The following is an 18,691-nucleotide window of genomic DNA, read 5'->3' as shown; positions in this document are numbered from 1 at the left end:
CTCGGTGGTGAGCCTGTGGAATTCTCTACCGCAGAAGGCAGTGGAGGCCAAGTCATTAAATATATTCAAGAAGGACATAGATATATTTCTTAAAGCCAAAGGGATCAAGTGATATGGGGAGAAAGCGGGAATAGTGTACTGAATTAGACAATCAGCCATGATCTTTTTTTGAATGGCGGAGCAGGCCCGAATGGCCCACTCTTGCTCCTATTTTTTATGTTTCTGTTAATACATATCAGGAAAAACAAGGATCCCAACACTGATCCCTTGGGAACTCCACTACAAACCTTCCTCCAGCCCGAAGAATATCCGCTAGCCGCTACTCTTTGTTTCCTGTCACTCAGCCAATTTCGTATCCATGTTGCTACTGTCCCTTTTATTCCATGAATTACAGGTTTGCTCACAAGTCTGTTGTGTGGCACTGTATCAAATGCCTTTTGAAAGTTCATGTACACCACATCAACAGCATTGCCCTCATCAACCCCCTCTCTGTTACCTCCTCAAAAAACTCCAGCAAGTTAGTTATGATTTTCCCTTAAGAAATCCATGCTAGCTTTTTTTAATTAACTCTTATTTGTCCACGTGACTATTGATTTTGTCCCAAATTATTCTTTCTAGAAGTTTCCCCACGACCAAAGTTAAACTGACTGGCCTGTAGTTGCTGGGTTTATCTTACACTCTTGTTCAAAAAAGGGTGTAAACGTTTGCAATGCTCCAGCCCTCTGGCACCACCCCTGAGTCTAAGGAAGACTGAAAAATTATGGTCAGTGCCTCTGCAATTTCCACTCTCAACTCCCTCAGTATCCTTGGATGCATCTTTTCCAGTCCTGGTGCTTTATCCACTTTGAGTATAGACAGCCTATCTAATACGTTCTCTTTATCAATTTTAAACCCCTCTAGTGTCTGAATTACCTCCTCTTTCACCATTGCCTGGTTTGCATCTTCTTGGATAATTAAAGTCCCCCATTATAACTACTCTATAATTCTTACATCTCTCTGTAATTTCCTTGCAAATTTGTTTCTCTTCATCCTTTCCACTAGTTGGTGGCCTATAGACTAGACCGAGCAATGTAACTGCACCTTTTTTGTTCCTTAGCTCTAGCCAAATAGATTCCCTCCTTGACCCCTCAGGGATGTGCTCTCCTTAATCAATACTGCCACTCCTCCCCCTTTACTTTCTTTTCTATCTTTCCTGAACATCTAGTATCCAGGAATATTTAACACCCAGTTCTGCCCATCTTTAAAGCAACTCTCTTGTTATGACCACAAGATCATATTTCCACATGCCAATTGCTAGCAATCTTATTAACCACACTCTGTGCATACATAGAACATAGTACAGTACAGTACAGGCCCTTCAGCCCATGATGTTGTGCCGACCCTTTAACCTACTCTAAGATCAAACTACCTACATACTCTTCATTCTACTATCATCCATGTACCTATCCGCTGGCAGTGCATTCCACGCACCTACCACACTCTGTGTAAAGAACCTACCTCTGACATCTCCCCGAAACCTTCCTCCAATCACCTTAAAATTATGCCCCCTGGTGATAGCCCTTTCCACCCTCGGGAAAAGTCTCTGGCTATCCACTCTATCTATGCCTCTCGTCATCTTGTACACCTCTATCAAGTCACTCTCATCCTTCTTCGCTCCAATGAGAAAAGCCCTAGCTCCCTCAACCGTTCTTCATAAGATATGCCCTCCAGTCCAGGCAGCATCCTGGTAAATCTCCTCTGCACCCTCTCTAAAGCTTCCACATCCTTCCTATAATGAGGCGACCAGAACTGAACACAATATTCCAAGTGTGGTCTAACCAGTGCTTTATAGAGCTGCAGCATAACCTCGCGGCTCTTAAACTCAATCCCCCTGTTAATGAAAGCCAACACACCATACGCCTTCTTAACAACCGTATCAACTTGGGTGGCAACTTTGAGCGATCTATGGACGTGGACCCCAAGATCCCTCTGTTCCTCCACACTGCCAAGAATCCTGTACTCTGCATTCAAATTCGACCTTCCAAAATGAATCACTTCACACTTTTCCAGGTTGAACTCCATCTGCCACTTCTCAGCCCAGCTCTGCATCCTGTCAATGTCCCGTTGCAACCTACAACAGTCCTCCACACTATCCACAACTCCAGCAACCTTTGTGTCATCGGCAAACGTACTAACCCAGTCTTCCACTTCCGCATCCAAGTCATTTATAAAAATCACAAAGAGCAGAGGTCCCAGAACAGATCCCTGCGGAACAGCTCCAGGCTGAATACTTTCCATCTACTACCATCCTCTGTCTTCTATGGGCCAGCCAATTCTGAATCCAGACAACCAATGTGTTTTGTCACATCCTCAAAGAATTCAATAAGGCTTGTGAGGCATGACCTGCCCCTCAAAAAGCCATGCTGACTATCTCTAATCAAACTATGCTTTTCCAAATAATCATAAATCCTGTCTCTCAGAATCCTCTCCAATAATTTGCCCACCACCAACGTAAGACTGACTGGTCTGTAATTCCCAGGGTTATCCCTATTCCCTTTCTTGAACAAGGGAATAATATTTGCCACCCTCCAATCATCTGGTACTACTCCAGTGGGCAGTGAGGACGCAAAGATCATCGCCAAAGGCGCGGCAATCTCTTCCCTTCACATACATGTACATTAACCCTGATTTAGACTTTATTATTTTCCCCCTTACTCTGACCCCACCTAATAGCTTACTATTCCCTATTTTATTGCTATCTATATCTCCCAGTATTCTGTGCACCTTCGTATTCCTCTCAGATATTTGCTCCTGGTTACTACACCCCTGCCCAGTTAGTTTAAACTCTCCCCATTAGCACTTGCAAATTGCCCCGCAAGAAAATTTGTCCCAGCTCTGTTCAGGTGCAACCCATCCAGCCTGTACAAGTCCCACCTTCTCCAGAACTGGTCCCAGTGTCCCAGGAATCTAAAGCCCTCCCTCCAGCACCATCTTTCCTACCAAGCATTCATCTGCACTACCCTCCTATTTCTGTACTCAGTTGCACATGGTACTGGGAGTAATCTGGATATTACTGCTTTTGTGGTACTGCTTGCTAATTTCTTACCTAGCTCACTAAACTCTTTCTGCAGGACCACATCCCTCTTTCTACCAATGTTGTTGGTACCAATGTGGACCATGACTGCTGGCTGTTCACCCTCCTCCCTCAGGGTGCTCTGCAGCCGTTCAGTGACATCCTTGACTCTGGCACCAAGGAGGCAACGCACCATTTGGATTCGTGTCTGGGGCCACAGAACGCCTGTCTGTTCCCCGACTATCGAATCTCCTATCTCTATCACTCTTCAAGTATTCTTTGTGCCCCCCTGTGCTGAGCCAACCGTGGTGCCATGCCCTTGGCTGGGCTGCACTCCCCAGATGAAACATTACTTTCCTCAGTATTCAGAACTGAATACCAGTTGGAGAGTGAGATGCACTCGGGGGTCTTCTGCACTACCTGCCTGTTCCTTCTTGACTGTCTGGTGGTCACCTATTCCATGTCGCCCTGCATACTCTAAAGCTGCAGGGTGACCACATCTGTAAACGTGTTGTCCACGAAGCTCTCAACGTCACGGATGCGCTGTAGTGACGCCAGCTGTAGCTCAAATTCTGAAACCCGGAGCTCAAGCTGCTGCAGCTGATGACACTTCCTGCACGTATGGTTATCCAGGACACAAGAAGAGTCCTGAAGTTCCCACGTCGCGCAGGATGGGCATTTTCGGATTTGAAGCAGCCATTCCTCTATCTGTTAATAACCTTGCTACTGCTAATAAACATTACTACTGCTAATAAACCTTTACCAATACTAATAGACCATACTACTATTAATAAACATGACTAATGTTAATAAACCATTTTACTGAGGCTGCGTGTCTTCATTTAACAGTGATTCTATTTTATATCAGTCAGCTGGGTTTCCCTGGCCTCTGGAAACCCAGCAGGAGGTGGGAGAAGCAGTTGCTTCTGCTCTTGGACCTGATCATTAGCATAAAAGTACCACAAAGAAAGTTCCCAATTTCTCTGCCGCCTTCCATACCAGTGCTTCTGATATGTCATCCTTCCCCACCCCCCATGGTTGCTGCAACCTATGCCCATTCCTTTTCTAGCACTTATGTTCTCACCCCTTCCACTCCCTCCCAGTTCCCTTTGTCCTTGCCTGCAGTCCAACATTATCTTTAAATTGACAGTTTTGGTCAAAGAGGGCTCAAAATAGCTGATGTGACAAACTAAAATCATACCACACTGCATTATTACTCAGAAGTACACTGACTGCACAGCACAGAAACAGTATGGGGTGCTATTCTGTGTTGAGGGCTGTGAAACGTTGGGTTAGAGTTTAGGGAGCTTTGCTCTGCATCTGACTGTCCTAAACATTCGATCCTCATTATCTGCAAAAATGGTTATGGGAGTTGGGGATTGGATTTGTATAAACCACCTAAAATGCCATTGAGTGTTTTGCTTTTAGTTTTAGTTTTTGATATTACAGATTCTGAGTTCCTGTTCCATTACAGCTCCAGTGATCTACAAGGGATTAAAGGGTTATGGGGGGACGGGAAGGAAAGTGAAGTTAAGGCCATATTCAGATCAGCCATGATCTTATTGAATGGCAGAGCAGGCTCGAGGGGCCAAATAGCCTACTTGTGCTCCTGTTTTGTTTATGTTCTAATGGTTGTTATCTGGATGTTTGGTGCCAGGAAGACTTTACAATCCATGCTGCTCTCACTTTTCCCAGGAATCTCATTTTTAAAATGAAAAACATTGATCTTTTTTATTAATTCTTGGGACATGGGCATTGCCCCTTCTGATGGAAAGGCAGAAGATTCCAGGTCAGCATGGTGTATATCTTGCAGGGGTACTTGGATGTTTCCATATGCCTGCTGCTTTTGTTCTAATTGACTGGTGAAAATCGTGTTTGGAAGATACTGCAGTGCATCCTTTAGACAATGTACAATGCAGATATGGTATACCGGTGGTAAAGAGGGTGGATGTTTAGGCGAGTGAGTGGGATGTCAATCAATTTGACTTCTTTGTTCTTTTGAGCTTCTTGGGCTACACCCATCCAAGCAAATGATGATTATTGCATCACACTCTTAATTTGTAGGTGTTGGATAGGCTTGGAAGTCAGGAGGTGAACTATTCACTCCAGTCTATCTAGCCTCTGGCCTGCTGTAGTAGCCATGGAATTTATATGGCTGTTTATGTGGTAGTTCTTTGCTCTCATGTTGGAGATTATTATTGCCCGGCATGTTTGTAGCGCAGATGTTAGTTGCCACGTATCAGCCCAAGCCTGGATGTTGTCTGGAGGAATTTGCTTTGAGCAGGTAGGGACTGCTTCATTATGTGAGATAATGTTGTGTACTCATGAGTGAACAGCCCCACTTCTGACCTTATGGTGGGTAGGTCATTAATGAAGCAGCTGAAGATAGTTGGGCCTAGAATGCTGCCCTGAGGAATTCCTGCAGCAATGTTCTAGGACTGAGCTGATTGCCTCCAACAACCACAACCATCTTCCTGTGTGCTCAGTATGACTCCAGCCAATGGAGAATTTTCTTCCAGATTCCCACTGACCAGTTTTACTAGGGCTCATTTGGTGTTGCACTTAGTTGAATGCTGCCTTGATGTCAAGGGTAGTGACCCTCATCTCACCTCTGGAATTCAGCTCTTGTGTCCATCTTGTACCAAGGCTACAAATAAGATCTGGATCTGTGAGATCCTGACAGAATCGAAACTGAATGTCGTTGAGCAGATTATTGCTAAGTAAATGCACAAACTGGGAACTTGATCAGCTAACATAAATAGACCAACTAGAATTTTGAAAACTGATTGTAGGATAAAAAATATGTGGTGGGGTGTCTGTTACTTACAGTTATTGTTCATTGGGATCGGTTGTTTATTATGGTGGAGGATTGAGGTTTTGATGTGCCTCACTTAGGAGGAATGCCTTGATGCTGACATTGGGGGTTTGAAAGTGCTTCATTTCTGATCACTAACCTCTTACTTCAATGAACATTGAAAATGAAGCAAGCTTCGCAAATTAATCTAACCACTATCTTTTCATATAATTAACTAAACTGTCCTATTCATGCCAGATTATGTTTAAGCTGGCATGGAGCCAGAAGGTCCCATGCCTCGTGGCAATCTTGCAAGCTGATGTACTTTGTATATTAGATGTAATACAGAATTACCATTTATTGGGAGAATTTGATAACCAATGGGGAAGGTATGTGTGTATATAGATATGTATGTATATTTTCTGTTTTGCTGCTGCTTGTGAAATGATCATGTATTGAACATGCTCTGAGCAAGTATGGGACACATCTGAGAGGGTAGTGAGAATGTTCTGAGCTGTTTCCTAGTCTGTTTTTTGACTAGAATAGTGGAATAATAATTATCTGCAAGTTTTAAGATGTTTATCAGTTATCGATTGTTCTTACTGTAGGGCAATCCAATGGAACAGATGGGTATGAAGAGACCCCAGCTATACGGGATGAACAACAATCCTTATTCACAGCAGCAGCATCAACAACAGAGTGGACCTTACCCTGGGCAACCATATGGACCTCCCACACCACAGCGCTATCCAATGACCATGCAGGGCAGAAATCAAAGTAGCATGGGAGGAATGCAATACCCACAGCAGCAGGTAAACGTAATTATATGTTAAGCAAAAGTTGAAGTCATTTTCAAACTATTGTAGATCCCAGCAGTTCTTGTGTATCACTTTTGGGCAAGTTGAACTTAATTTTCTATTCAGCATGTCAGTTGGTAATGGGAGTGGAAAACGTTGCTTTGTTTTGACGCTTGTAGATTCTCTAAAGTATCCTGTGGGATTGAAGTACATTGCGTATTGCGGAGAATAACCAATGTATAGAACGTGGTAGTCTGATCAAGGTGCAGATAGCTTAAGTGTCATGTGTGAAGTTTGAATAGTTTATAACACTTATTTAATTCTGTATTGAGAAACTGCTGCTTTGAAACTATTCCCATGCATCTATCACTTTTTTTAAAATCACCTATGCAGTGAGTTTGTAATGAGGGAGGAGGACAGAAATGCTTGTTTTCCTCTTTCAGAGTGTTTCCTGCATTGGCAGATAACAACCAGTGCTACTAATGGAGGATGTAACAGCTGCAAGTTTCTAAATCAGGAAAGACTTGAGTACATACAATAAATGAAACATAGAACTGAAGCATGCTGTTGAGTAATGCTCACGCAAAAGGATTAATACTTGCAAAGGAACCACGCCATTTCTTGTGTGTTAACTTGCAGTTATGATCAGAAAATATTTCCATTTATCATTACTTTAATTAAGGGGTAGAATATCTGAAGAATCTTCATTGGATGGTCAATCTAGGAATTAATTGTTTGACAGCTCAACTAACCTCTTAAGTGATTTAATTGAACTTTGATCTAAAGCTATGAATAACTTCAAGGTGCGTAAGGGGGTAGGAAGGTTCTGATTCTTGCTGGAGAGCATTTCACGGGATACTAACTGCCTTCTGGTACATTGTTCAAGTGGCCATTCCTTATGTGCGAACTCTGTGTGTGCTGCCAAGCAACCTGACTGTGGGGTTATCATGGCTGAATTCAAGTACTTTCCAACAGGAATCACCAGATAATCTTCAAAATCAGAAAACTTTTTTTTAAACAACTTCTAATTTTTACCTGAGACCAATAATAGTATCTAATGCTGCCACCTTATGTGAAATCACTTTGCATTTTATCTGGATCCTTCTGACCTGAATGCCTCAGGTTTCTTTTCCTAACAGCCGTTGCGGAGTCAGGATAGTGAGCGGTTGATTGTTATTAAAAAATTTAAGGGCGTTACAACAGGCTTCCAGACTTTATTATTTTAATAGCCTTCATATGATATTGTGCACCTTGCTGCAGTCTCAATGTTTGCATTGCTGTTCCATGTCAAATATATTGCATGGTGAAGGTGATCGAAATATTTTTGTGGATGCTGTTTATGCTTCAGACTTCGAATGTGGATACTGATATAGTTGTACCTCATTTGTATGGTGCACTTCAAAATATGTTAACTCTGTATTCTATTATTACAAGGTTGAAGCTGCCTGATTTCACAGTTTCCCACAATAATCCTAATTTGGGGAAAATAAACTATTTGGTTATTAATGAAATCATCAGGTCTGTTGTGTAGGTGTGACGTGGATCATAGACTGCAGTTCGTGTTACTGACAGTTCTAATGATGAATGGATGCAGCAAACCATATCTATAATACTATATCTTAGTAACTAAAGGGAACAGGGGATTGTCTTTCTTAAAAAAAAAAATTCTCATAAGTAGTGGCTATTATAGGAAGTATATGCCATAATGTACATTTTTTCCCTCTTTTTTTAAAATTCCATCTGGTTTTAACAATGCTGCAGTCTTTTGCTGTTTAAATGTGGTGACATTTATTCTAGAATATTGAATTTTCTTGCTTATTGTTACTGGATTTGAGAAATTGTTAATTGGCTCAAAATCTTCCATTCTGGTGTCAAATTCAGTGAAACATTAATACTACTCATACGTATGAAGTGTTTAGGAATGCAAGATCTTACCTGTTATCTTGGCTAATTCTGCCACCTTTTGCTATTAATTTATTTACTAACCTAATCTAACTTGAGATGTTAGTGAGTAAAATCTGACTGACAGTCCTCAACCAGCCTGTACTTGCAAAACTCAGAACATAGTGTCTAACATTAGATGTGATTCTGTGATTGGACAGTACTCACTCAACAATCCTGAGTGTGCTAAGAATTATGCTAACAACTAATTTAAGATTAACAGTCGGGCTGGTAATGTGGCTCACTTACACTTGGTGGAAGCTACATATATTCATACGCAGGGACCTGTCCTCTGTAGGCAAAAGGAACATTTCCAGGCATTGCACCTTTTTTGAATTAAAGCGTAGAGGACAGCAGTTCCCTGGTACATTCTCCATGGCAATGCCTCGGCCAATCGGTACCCTTTTCTCATGCAATATCAATTGTTGTTCCCTTTGAAATTTGGTATTTTTGCATCTGTCCTACTGAGTGCAGGACGAAAAGCTTCGACAGCATGTCTTTTTTTTCCAGCAATACTCGAGTATAAAAGAACTACTTGCGTTAGATTTGGTGATGACAACATATTGAGGTCATTAAAGAGAATCATAATTCCATGTAAAATAGCTGGAGTAAGCTACTTCATCAGTACTGATCTAGTTTCCAGTGAGACACCTTTGCTGTTGAGTAAACCTTTTAAGAAAAAGACACAAATGAAACTTGACCTGGAGCAAAATAAGGCAATTGTTTTTGGAAAGTCAGTGGATCTGCAGTTTACCAAGTCAGGGCATTATTATTGCCCTTAACAAACCTAATGTTTCTCATCAGAGTGTTAGACAAGTATAAATGGCATCAGGTGATAAGAATCAGAGAAAAATAAAGCAAATTGTCTTAAAGTTACATGGACAATTTGCTCACCCTACTTGATAAAGATTAAAACCCTGCTAAAGGATACAGGTGTGGTTGATGAGTATAGGAGGCCAATAGAAGAGATTTGTAAGAAGTGTGAGATCTGTAAAAAGTATCAGAAAACGCTGCCACGTCCTTTTGTAAGACTTCCATTGGCATGTGACTGGTAGTTGCCACAGAATAAAGGTATGGGACAAAGGCAGAAATATTTTCATTTACGTGTTATAGATCTGGCAACCTGATTTAATCTTTCCAGAATAATACTTGCTAAGAACAAAGGGGTTATTGTAGACAAAGTCACGGAGAAGTAAATAGGACTCTGACCTGGGGGTATGTTTCTGACTGATAATGGAGGGGAATTTGCCTGATTAGTTCAGAGTCATGTTCATGCTTTCACATATGGTCACGAAAACCACAGCTGAAAGCCCTTTCAGTAATGACTCTGAAAAGAATCATATGGTGATCGATGAAATGCTGCATAAATTCTTAGCTTATCAACCAGACTGCAGGTTAACATCTGACTAGCATGGGTGGTTCATGCAAGAATTTGCTTCAGATGGGTGGAGGGTATAGTCTGTATTAGTTGCCAATAGGCAAAATCCCAAATTGCCTTCTATGCTGTGCAATGGTCCTCCTGCTCCAGAATGTACTACAATTAGCTCCATTTTGTCCCCCCTGCATATTGGAATGCTTTACATGCAGGGAAACAGGCTTTCAATAAGGTTGAGGTCTCAGAGAAAATTCAGAGTTCTGTGGCATCGTATAAGACCATCTGAGACAGAATTTAATTCAGGAGATGTGGTGTAGTATAAAAGAGAGGATCATAGGGAATGGAAAGGCCCTGGTAAGATAATAGAGGTCATGATGAGAAGCCAATATTTATCAAATGTGGCAATCAGACTGCTGACGTTTGTTCCACATGATTAATTGGGATTAATTACCAAAGCTCAGACTCTGAGCAGCTGATAGTAAACGTGGCACCTTGTGCCTCAAATTCTCATGTGATAAAGGTCCTGAGGAACAGAATGCAGTAAATGAAGGGCCGGATAGTGGTAATGTGAGAGATCATAATGCACCTGACAGAGCTAGCCCATCTAAAGGCCAGTTGCCTACTGTATGTACTTGGATGACATATTCCAGAGGTGTCTATTGAATGGGGATGCGATCATTGTGGGGCTTGCAGGAAAAGCTATTAGCAAGTTTAAATATAGGTTGAATGTTCAGGATGATGGCCAAGAATGGAGGCCCGTAGACTGGCAGAATGATGTGAAAAAGTGGAGAGTTAAAGTGCAGTGCAAGTGGGTCCAGAAGTGACTTTTTGTTATGAACGTTGGACTTTGTTGCATGATTATGTTTAAAAACTGTAATTTGTAATGTAGTTTAAGGTGGAGGCAAAGGAGCCAGGTGACCTCACATCAACTCTGCTGAAAGATAAGACAAGGATCTTGGTTACCAGGACAACAAAGAACCCAGATCGAAGAACAGAGACTGCAGGGTTATAACATCTGAAGAACAATGGGTTTCACCCTCCCAGATTTTCAGATCATAAATGAGGATTCACTAGTTCTGAAAATGTAAATACAAATGACTGTTGCTAACACCTGGAAACAATGGAAAGCCTGGGCGATGCTGCTATAGCCAGACTTGTGGACTCTGCATATTGGAAAAGACAATTGGCTATTGACTTTTGATTCTGGATAAATTCAACAGATTTTCAGAAGGCAGAAAGGCTGTAAGGAAGACGGGAAGAAGACCAGCGGTTGCAGGCTCAGAAGAGAGAGAAAAAGGGGACAGCTGCTCTCAGAAGACTGATAAGCGAAAGGCTACGAAGATTTGAACCCATTTTGAAAGTTGAGGTTTGTGCAGAAGTGAAAGGCCAACAGGATCAGCAGAGATCGCCTTATTCACTGAAGTCCAGGTTGAAAGTACTTGAAAGAAGTGAGCAAAGAGGACATTGACTTTGAGAAAGGTCTGGGAGACGCAGCCCATTGCAACTGGGAGGGGTTTGGGACTTATGGCTGCAAATATTTCGCCATCACGGAGCACTGTTTAACATACAAGTGTGGTGTGAGGTTTTCAAGTGTTTTAATAAGTAAAGAAAATACTTTTTTCTGTAATTTGGGGTATCGGCTACTTACAAAGTACTATTTAGTTAATGAGGATTTTAGTTTAGTTATAATAAGAGTTCAAGTTTTAAGACTTTATGTAATTCTTTAAATTGGTCTGTGGAGCCGTATCTTGTGTTTTTAAAGTTAATGGTCTCACTGAGGTTGTAACACTATTGGGTCAGAAAACTATCAGGTACTGGAGAAAGAGCCTCCAATAGTGCAAGAGGGAGATCTCTCAGTCGTCCCAACAGACATAAATGTACAAGTAGAGGCCGTAGCCTGAATAGATTACAATGAAATGAAGGCTACAGAACAGTCTCAGAACAGAACTAGATACCGATGTCCTCGTCACCATGAATTTTTGGTAGCTGCCAATAAAGTTGATAAACTGAGAGGCAAAACGAAAGGAATTCGATAGTTGGAGAGTTTGGTGTTTGTTCTGAGGTATCAGATAAGGGACAGCCAGCCCTGTCACATAGATGGATTTGTGTTGAATAAGTCCTCATAGCTGGTACGTATAAGGCTAAAATGAGACTAGTTGCTTGGGGTTTGAAGAGCAACTGGTTGATAGAGATGTGAGAGGAACTCCCACAGCTGGAAAAGTAATAAATCTTTTTAGCTCTTTTGGCCACGTATTCATGGGAGTGTAGATCAATCAACGTAGAAGCCGTGTTTCTGCAGGATGATACTTTTCAGAGGGAGATATTTCTGAAACCACTATAGAGGCAGCTGATGCAATAAGGAAACTATGGAAACGAAATAAATGCGGATATAGCCTGAATGATGCTTCCACGGTGTGGTATTTTTCGGTGAGGTCTGTTTTGCTGAAAATAGGTTGTGTTCAACTAAAAGCAGATTCCGCGATGTTTTATTGGTATCGTAAGGGAAAACTTTCAGGCATCTTCATGATACATATTGCTGATTTCTTATGGGGTATTGTAGAATTTTAGACATGTGTTATTAAGATTGAAGTAGAATTTAAGATTGGGAGTCAGGCTTGTGAGGCTTTTAAATATATTGGTTCAGCTATTAAGCAGAGTAGGTCTGGATAACTTTAAAGCAATAATCTTATTTAGAGGATGTTACTCCCATCCCCGTTAATCATGCTAGGTCATCACAAAAAGATGATATGTCTAAAGAACAGAGCAATTGTGAAGCTTGATTGGTCAGTTGAACTGGTTGTGCATTCAGACTAGACCAGATGTTAGTTTTGATGTGTTGGAGTTAAGTACTCCAACAAAACACCTTAAAGTACAGAATGTTTATGGGCAAATAAAACATTTAAAAAATTAATTCTAGAGGCGCAGTGGTTAGCACCGCAGCCTCACAGCTCCAGCAACCCGGGTTCAATTCCGGGTACTGCCTGTGTGGAGTTTGCAAGTTCTCCCTGTGTCTGCGTGGGTTTCCTCCGGGTGCTCCGGTTTCCTCCCACATGCCAAAGACTTGCTGGTTGATAGGTTAATTGGCCATTATAAATTGCCCCTAGTATAGGTAGGTGGTAGGGAAATATAGGGACAGGTGGGGATGTGGTAGGAATATGGAATTGGTGTAGGATTAGTATAAGTGGGTGGTTGATGGTCGGCACAGACTCGGTGGGCTGAAGGGCCTGTTTCAGTGCTGTATCTCTAAACTAAACTAAACTGTTTCTGTGCTGTATAACTCTGTGATTCTATGACTAAATGCATACATAAGTCTCCATCCTTGGCTGACCCAAAGAAAATGAAGCTAATCATTTTTAGTGATGCTTCATATGCCATCTGCCTGATGGGTATTCGAGTGCAGCTAGTTTCATAATATTTCTGGGTGAGAATGCGAAATGTTGTCCTATAGCTTGGTAAGCTAAACAAATAAAAAGGGTTGTTTAAAGTATTTTAGCTGCGGAAACACTAGCTCTTGTCGAGGCAATGGATATGGGATTCTATTTGTCAAGTATTTTAGGTGAGATTCTATACAAGTCTTCTATACTGTAGATAGCATACCCATTGGATGCATGTGGATAATTGTTCATTGTGAGATAATATGCACTCTATGAAGAAGTGTGAGTGGGAAAAGGTTACAGATTGAAACTAATGCTGGAGAGAAAGGGAATCTCTAAAATTAAATGAAAGCAAAATACTGCGGATGCTGGAAGCAGAGTTAACGTTTCGGGTCAGTGACCCGAAACGTTAACTCTGCTTCTCTTTCCACAGATGCTGCCAGACCTGCTGAGTGAATCCAGCATTTCTTGTTTTTGTGTCTAAAATTAAATGGGTGGATGCAAGTCATGAACTGCCGGGTTATTTTACAAAAAGAAGTGCATGTCTGAAAAACATTTTAGGGGTCCTGGAGGAAGGGTGTCTTGCAATGTAATGCTTTGTATAGAATATGGAAGTTTTATTGATTTGATTTGTTTAAAAATTTTGCTTGTGCATATTAACCCTAATTTTTATTTAAAGAGCAAGAAGGGACTCAGTTAATTGTATATCATTTGTGTTTGTCATGACCCTGGAAGGTCATTGAGTTGAAACGTTTACTCTGTTTCTCTCTGCACAGATGCTGTCAGACCAGTTGAGTACTTACAGCATTTTCTGTTTCTGCAATGCTCGGTGTTTCTCGTTTTCAGTAATCATTGAGTAATGCCTGCCTTTGGATATCTGCACTGACCATGGGTTTGAGTATGTGCCTGTGAGTGAGCTGGAACAGCTGTAATATTTTTAACGTATGCCAATGAAATTGTTAAGTGAACAGATGTGGAAAAAGTCCATAATGAATCAAAGGAAGAAAAAACTTACAAAGAAAGTTCATTAATGTATAAAGTCATGGACTTGGTAACGTAATTAGTGAGAGAGTGAGTATTAATTGGAAATTAAGAACAACAGTGTACTTTCATCAAGCTAGAAAATCACCTGAGTTCATTCATCTTTCCTTTCTAGGAATAAAAACAATTGGAGAATTGAAGTTGGAGGTGGAAGAAAAGACTTGGTGCAAAAATTACTTTTCCCTTCCCCTTCACCCCCAGATCCCTTCATTTTAATTCTGTTTTTTTTAAAACTGATGTTGGTCCAAGACCTGGATTGGTCTGGAGATCTAAACACAAAGCGGTGCACTTTCAATGCTCTGAATCCAAAGTTCTTTTTTTAATTTGTAGTGTTACGAGCGAGGCGGGAGGAATGCACTGTCTTTCTTTAGTTCCACTTTTCCAGGGGTCGCAACATATATTAACATGTTTACCCAGTTACTGATATGGCCAATCATATACTCTCTTTTTATTTCAGAATAAAATTAATTAACAAGGTTTCTTTAATAAAAAATTACTAATTTATTATAATACAAAACTTCATCAGTAAAGATGCAAAGCATTAACACACAGATTGAAATATGAAAGTTCCCTTTAGATTAGCCCAACACACACACACAAGACTTATTAAGTGAAAATGCAAAGCATTAACATGCACACACTGGTTCAAGAAAAAATAAAGACATTTTCTCTGCATAGATCTCTTCACAAAAAAAGACAAAAAGAAATACTTTGGCCAAATAGATGTTACTTCCCAAAGGAAAAGGAGAAGATATGGAATGATATCAGTTGTCTCTTTACTGGCTTCACAAATATGCGTAGACGGCTGTCACTGGGATCTTTTTGGAGCAGTTCTGTTCAGGCGACGTCAAGGATTAGTTTGGTATGCTTTCCAAGAGAAATGCGGTATCAGGGGTTTCAGCTATCACACACTCGATTCTCAGGGTTTCTCAGAGAGGTGGATAAAGGATGAATTGGTAGTCTCTTAGCAGTCTGACCCCCAACTGACTCAAACAATCCAAAACGAAACCAACTCTTGACCACCATAAATCTTGGCATGTCACTTCTCTGTAAACAACTCTCCCTATTCACCGAGGCTCCGGTTGTTTATTTAGCTAAAGACATGTGACTTCCAGTAAGTGTGTTTGTAATCCAAGTCCCAAAATCCTTTTTTAAAATAAACAAAGTCCGTCACCATTACATCTATGTAATCTCATCAGTCCTCCAAAGGAATCCATTTCCACAATTTTAAAACATGAGTCCTCACAAAATAATAAAAAAGAGGAAATATTTTCATAACAGTAGCTGTCACCTATTACTGTTTTACTGTCCTGTACACTGGCTTTTCCTTCTTGCCAACACCAGCCAGCTTGTTTACATTTTTTTAAGTGAATGGTGCTGCTTGTCTTTTGAGCAATTTTGATTTCTGTTGAATGGAATTTTAATGTTAACAGCACAGCAATAGGTCATTGGCCCAGCTTGGATTTTTCTCCATGCACCACCTAGTTAATACCACTCTTCTGATTGTTCCGCATACCATTTAATCTGCTTTTACAAGCAATTATCTAATTCCTTTTTAAAAGTATTTATGGGCAATGTCAGAGAATCCAGCCTTGTAACCATTCTCTGTGAATATGGGAAGATTCCTATTCATGTAAAACTCACATTACAGTTCTGGTTGTAAGGGAGTTCAGATGACTTTTTGGTTGATTTTTAAAAAAAATTCTAAACACTTAAATTGCAACAGAAAATCCGTGTCTCAGACTACATTGAATAATATGTGTTAACACTAAAATTCAGGCTAACTTCATTTTATTATTAAATCAATTGTAAAGTAAGTTCTGTCCCATAGGACCTTTTTAGATTGTTTAGAAATAGTCAGGTAGCCATGTATTGGCCATTGGCTTCCTCATACATAAAGGAAGCAACCCTTTTGTTTTTTCGAGGAGGGTGCAGGGAGCTTGAGATTTCCTGGCAGTGATGTGACAGCGCTGCATTTTGACTGAAGATCAGTAATAAATGGCCAGCATTGAGAGCCCAAGTAAGCAGTGTAATTATGAAGCCTGGCTTGGAGACAGGATATTGGTTTTCTGTTGTTGGGTATCAACCACTGTTTAATACTACTCTGAGAATGCTGATTCAGGACCTGAGTTGGCAAAGTCTGCTGATTTTCAGTCAGTGGAGGGAGAAAATACTGCAGTGTGCTACCAGAGCATATCATTGCATACTAGTTAAGGATTCTGATATCGATAATCTGTTCTGTTTTTGTTCCATAATGTGCTAACTGGAAATCATATATTCACAGCAAATGTAACCTTTTGGCTTTCTGTAGTGGCTTATTATGTTTTATTTATGTTTGAACTGGCCACATACTTATCTGGTAATGAGCTGCAAATCACTGAGAGTTTAGTCAGAAATAATTACGTCACAGTCACTAATCCAATCATTAATGTCTTTTATACATCAACAACATGACAGCCGACAGTTGTATTGGCAGTGGTTGCTGGCACAAGAACAGACCTGAAACTGAATGAATTGAGCCATCTTGTAAATAATCATGCATTGACATAAACATTAACATCAGCGCAATTTATAATAGCATTGGAGAGTTTTGAAGTATGATTTCAGAGATCTGTTTTGTCCCCTCCTTCTCTCCTCTTTTCCCCCCTCCCAACCACAGCCCCCAACCACATCCATACTTTGAAACTATTCCCCAATGAAAAGGGTGGGTAACCTGCTCCAAAGCTTTAGCCAGTGGTCTCTCTTACTGTTCAGAGATATGCACATGGAGATCATGGGCTATATTTTCTTTTTTTCTTCTCTTCTGAAGGTGCTGAGTCTTGCTGGAGTACTGTCCCATACATGCTGGCCACACCTCACCCAAGGATTGGCAATTTTCATCTTTGAGCAGTCGATGCTGGCAAACCATTTGATCTTGGAGATCATTGAAGACCAGTTCTCTTCTGATTTCTGTCTGATGTTCACACACGCACTTTCCAGCAGCAGTTTAAGGACAATGATCAGGAACAAGATCATAGGCTGATCACTTTTTTTTCTACCCTTGCCTGGGATCCTGACGTCAGTTGTAGTATTCTGCAATCCTGGTTATGATTTATATCATAACCAATAATGGGACCATCTATGTGTGGCTTAATATTTGCACTGGACAGTTCCTTTATATACAGATCACTAGGGGTGTTTTTGGAGGTCAAAGGCCTAACTTTCCTGTAATGTTAAAAGCCGCAAGTGCTGTAGAATGTTCTCATTTTTGTTGGAGATTTGCGGGTTGCTATTGATCCTGCCCCTCTCTACCCCCTCCCCCCCCCCACCTCCCCCGACAGCTGGTAGAGAGTCAGGGACAGCTTAAAAATTAATAATCAGTGCATGTCTATCCGATCCTAATATAGAATTGGACAATAACAGTGTAAAGGGCAAAGAGGGGGAGGAGTTCCTGAAATGTGCACCACAGAGCTTTCTTGATCAGCATGAGGTAGGAAGCAGTGCTGGATGTAGGTCTGGTGAATGAAGTGGGGCGCGAGGAGCATGTTGCAGTGGGGGAGTGTTTGAAAAACTGATTGCAATATCATAAGGTTTAGAATATTTGCGGAAAGGAACAAGAAAAAAGCAAATGTAAAAATACACACTGGAGGAGAGCTAATGTCAGTGAGTTGAAAAGGGATCTGGTCCTGGTGGCTTGGAATCAAAGATTGGCAGATAAAACCGTAAATGAGCAATGGGAGGCCTTCAAAGAAGAGATGGTTTAGACTAGACACATTCCCATGAGGGGGAAAGGAAGAGCATTCAAAGCTAGAGCTCCTTGGGTGACGAAAGATATAGAGGTTAAAATAAAGCAGAAAAAGGAGGCTCAATGGTAAATGTTGGGTTTATAATTGATTTAGGAACCAAGCTGAATGCAGAAATACAGGGAAAAGCTGAAAAAGGAATTGAATAGAATTTTGAACAAATATGATCAAGTTCAAAGTTGTGTTTGAAATGGAAAAACGCGAAACAGCTATGAAGATTCCAGATTTGGGTACGGTTGACTTCCACGGGATGTGACAGAGACTGTCACAGTAAACTGGGCAATCTGTTAACCGGTAAAACAAAAGATCAGTGGGAGGTGTTCAAAAAAGTGTCAATGTGATACAGAACCAGTTTATACCCCTAAAGGGCAAGAGTTCTATTTGTGTTAAAAACAAAAGCACCATGGGCAACAAAAGTGGTAAGGGGCAACATAAAACTGAATAAAAAAACAATACAAAAATGCAAAAACTAACACAGATCCTGGCAACTAGGCGAGGCAAAGAGCAACAAAAGGGCAAAACAGATAGTAAGATC

At 40.8% G+C, this 18,691-nt stretch overlaps 1 protein-coding gene across 11 annotated transcripts in view; it reads left to right on the top strand.

Moving 5' to 3' along the window:
- arid1b (AT-rich interactive domain 1B) overlaps positions 1-18,691 on the top strand; it is a 696,888-nt gene that overhangs the window by 48,382 nt on the left and 629,815 nt on the right. For all 11 annotated transcript variants that reach the window (XM_068044792.1, XM_068044797.1, XM_068044789.1 and 8 more), the window contains exon 2: positions 6,455-6,658. In XM_068044792.1, the coding sequence (XP_067900893.1) occupies positions 6,455-6,658 (204 nt within the window). The remainder of the gene's footprint in view (positions 1-6,454; positions 6,659-18,691) is intronic.

This window comes from Heterodontus francisci, chromosome 13 (assembly GCF_036365525.1).
Source record: "Heterodontus francisci isolate sHetFra1 chromosome 13, sHetFra1.hap1, whole genome shotgun sequence".
Classification (NCBI taxonomy): domain Eukaryota; kingdom Metazoa; phylum Chordata; class Chondrichthyes; order Heterodontiformes; family Heterodontidae; genus Heterodontus; species Heterodontus francisci.
The sequence above is the reverse complement of the archived record's forward strand: the minus strand, read 5'-3'. Positions and strand labels throughout refer to the sequence as shown.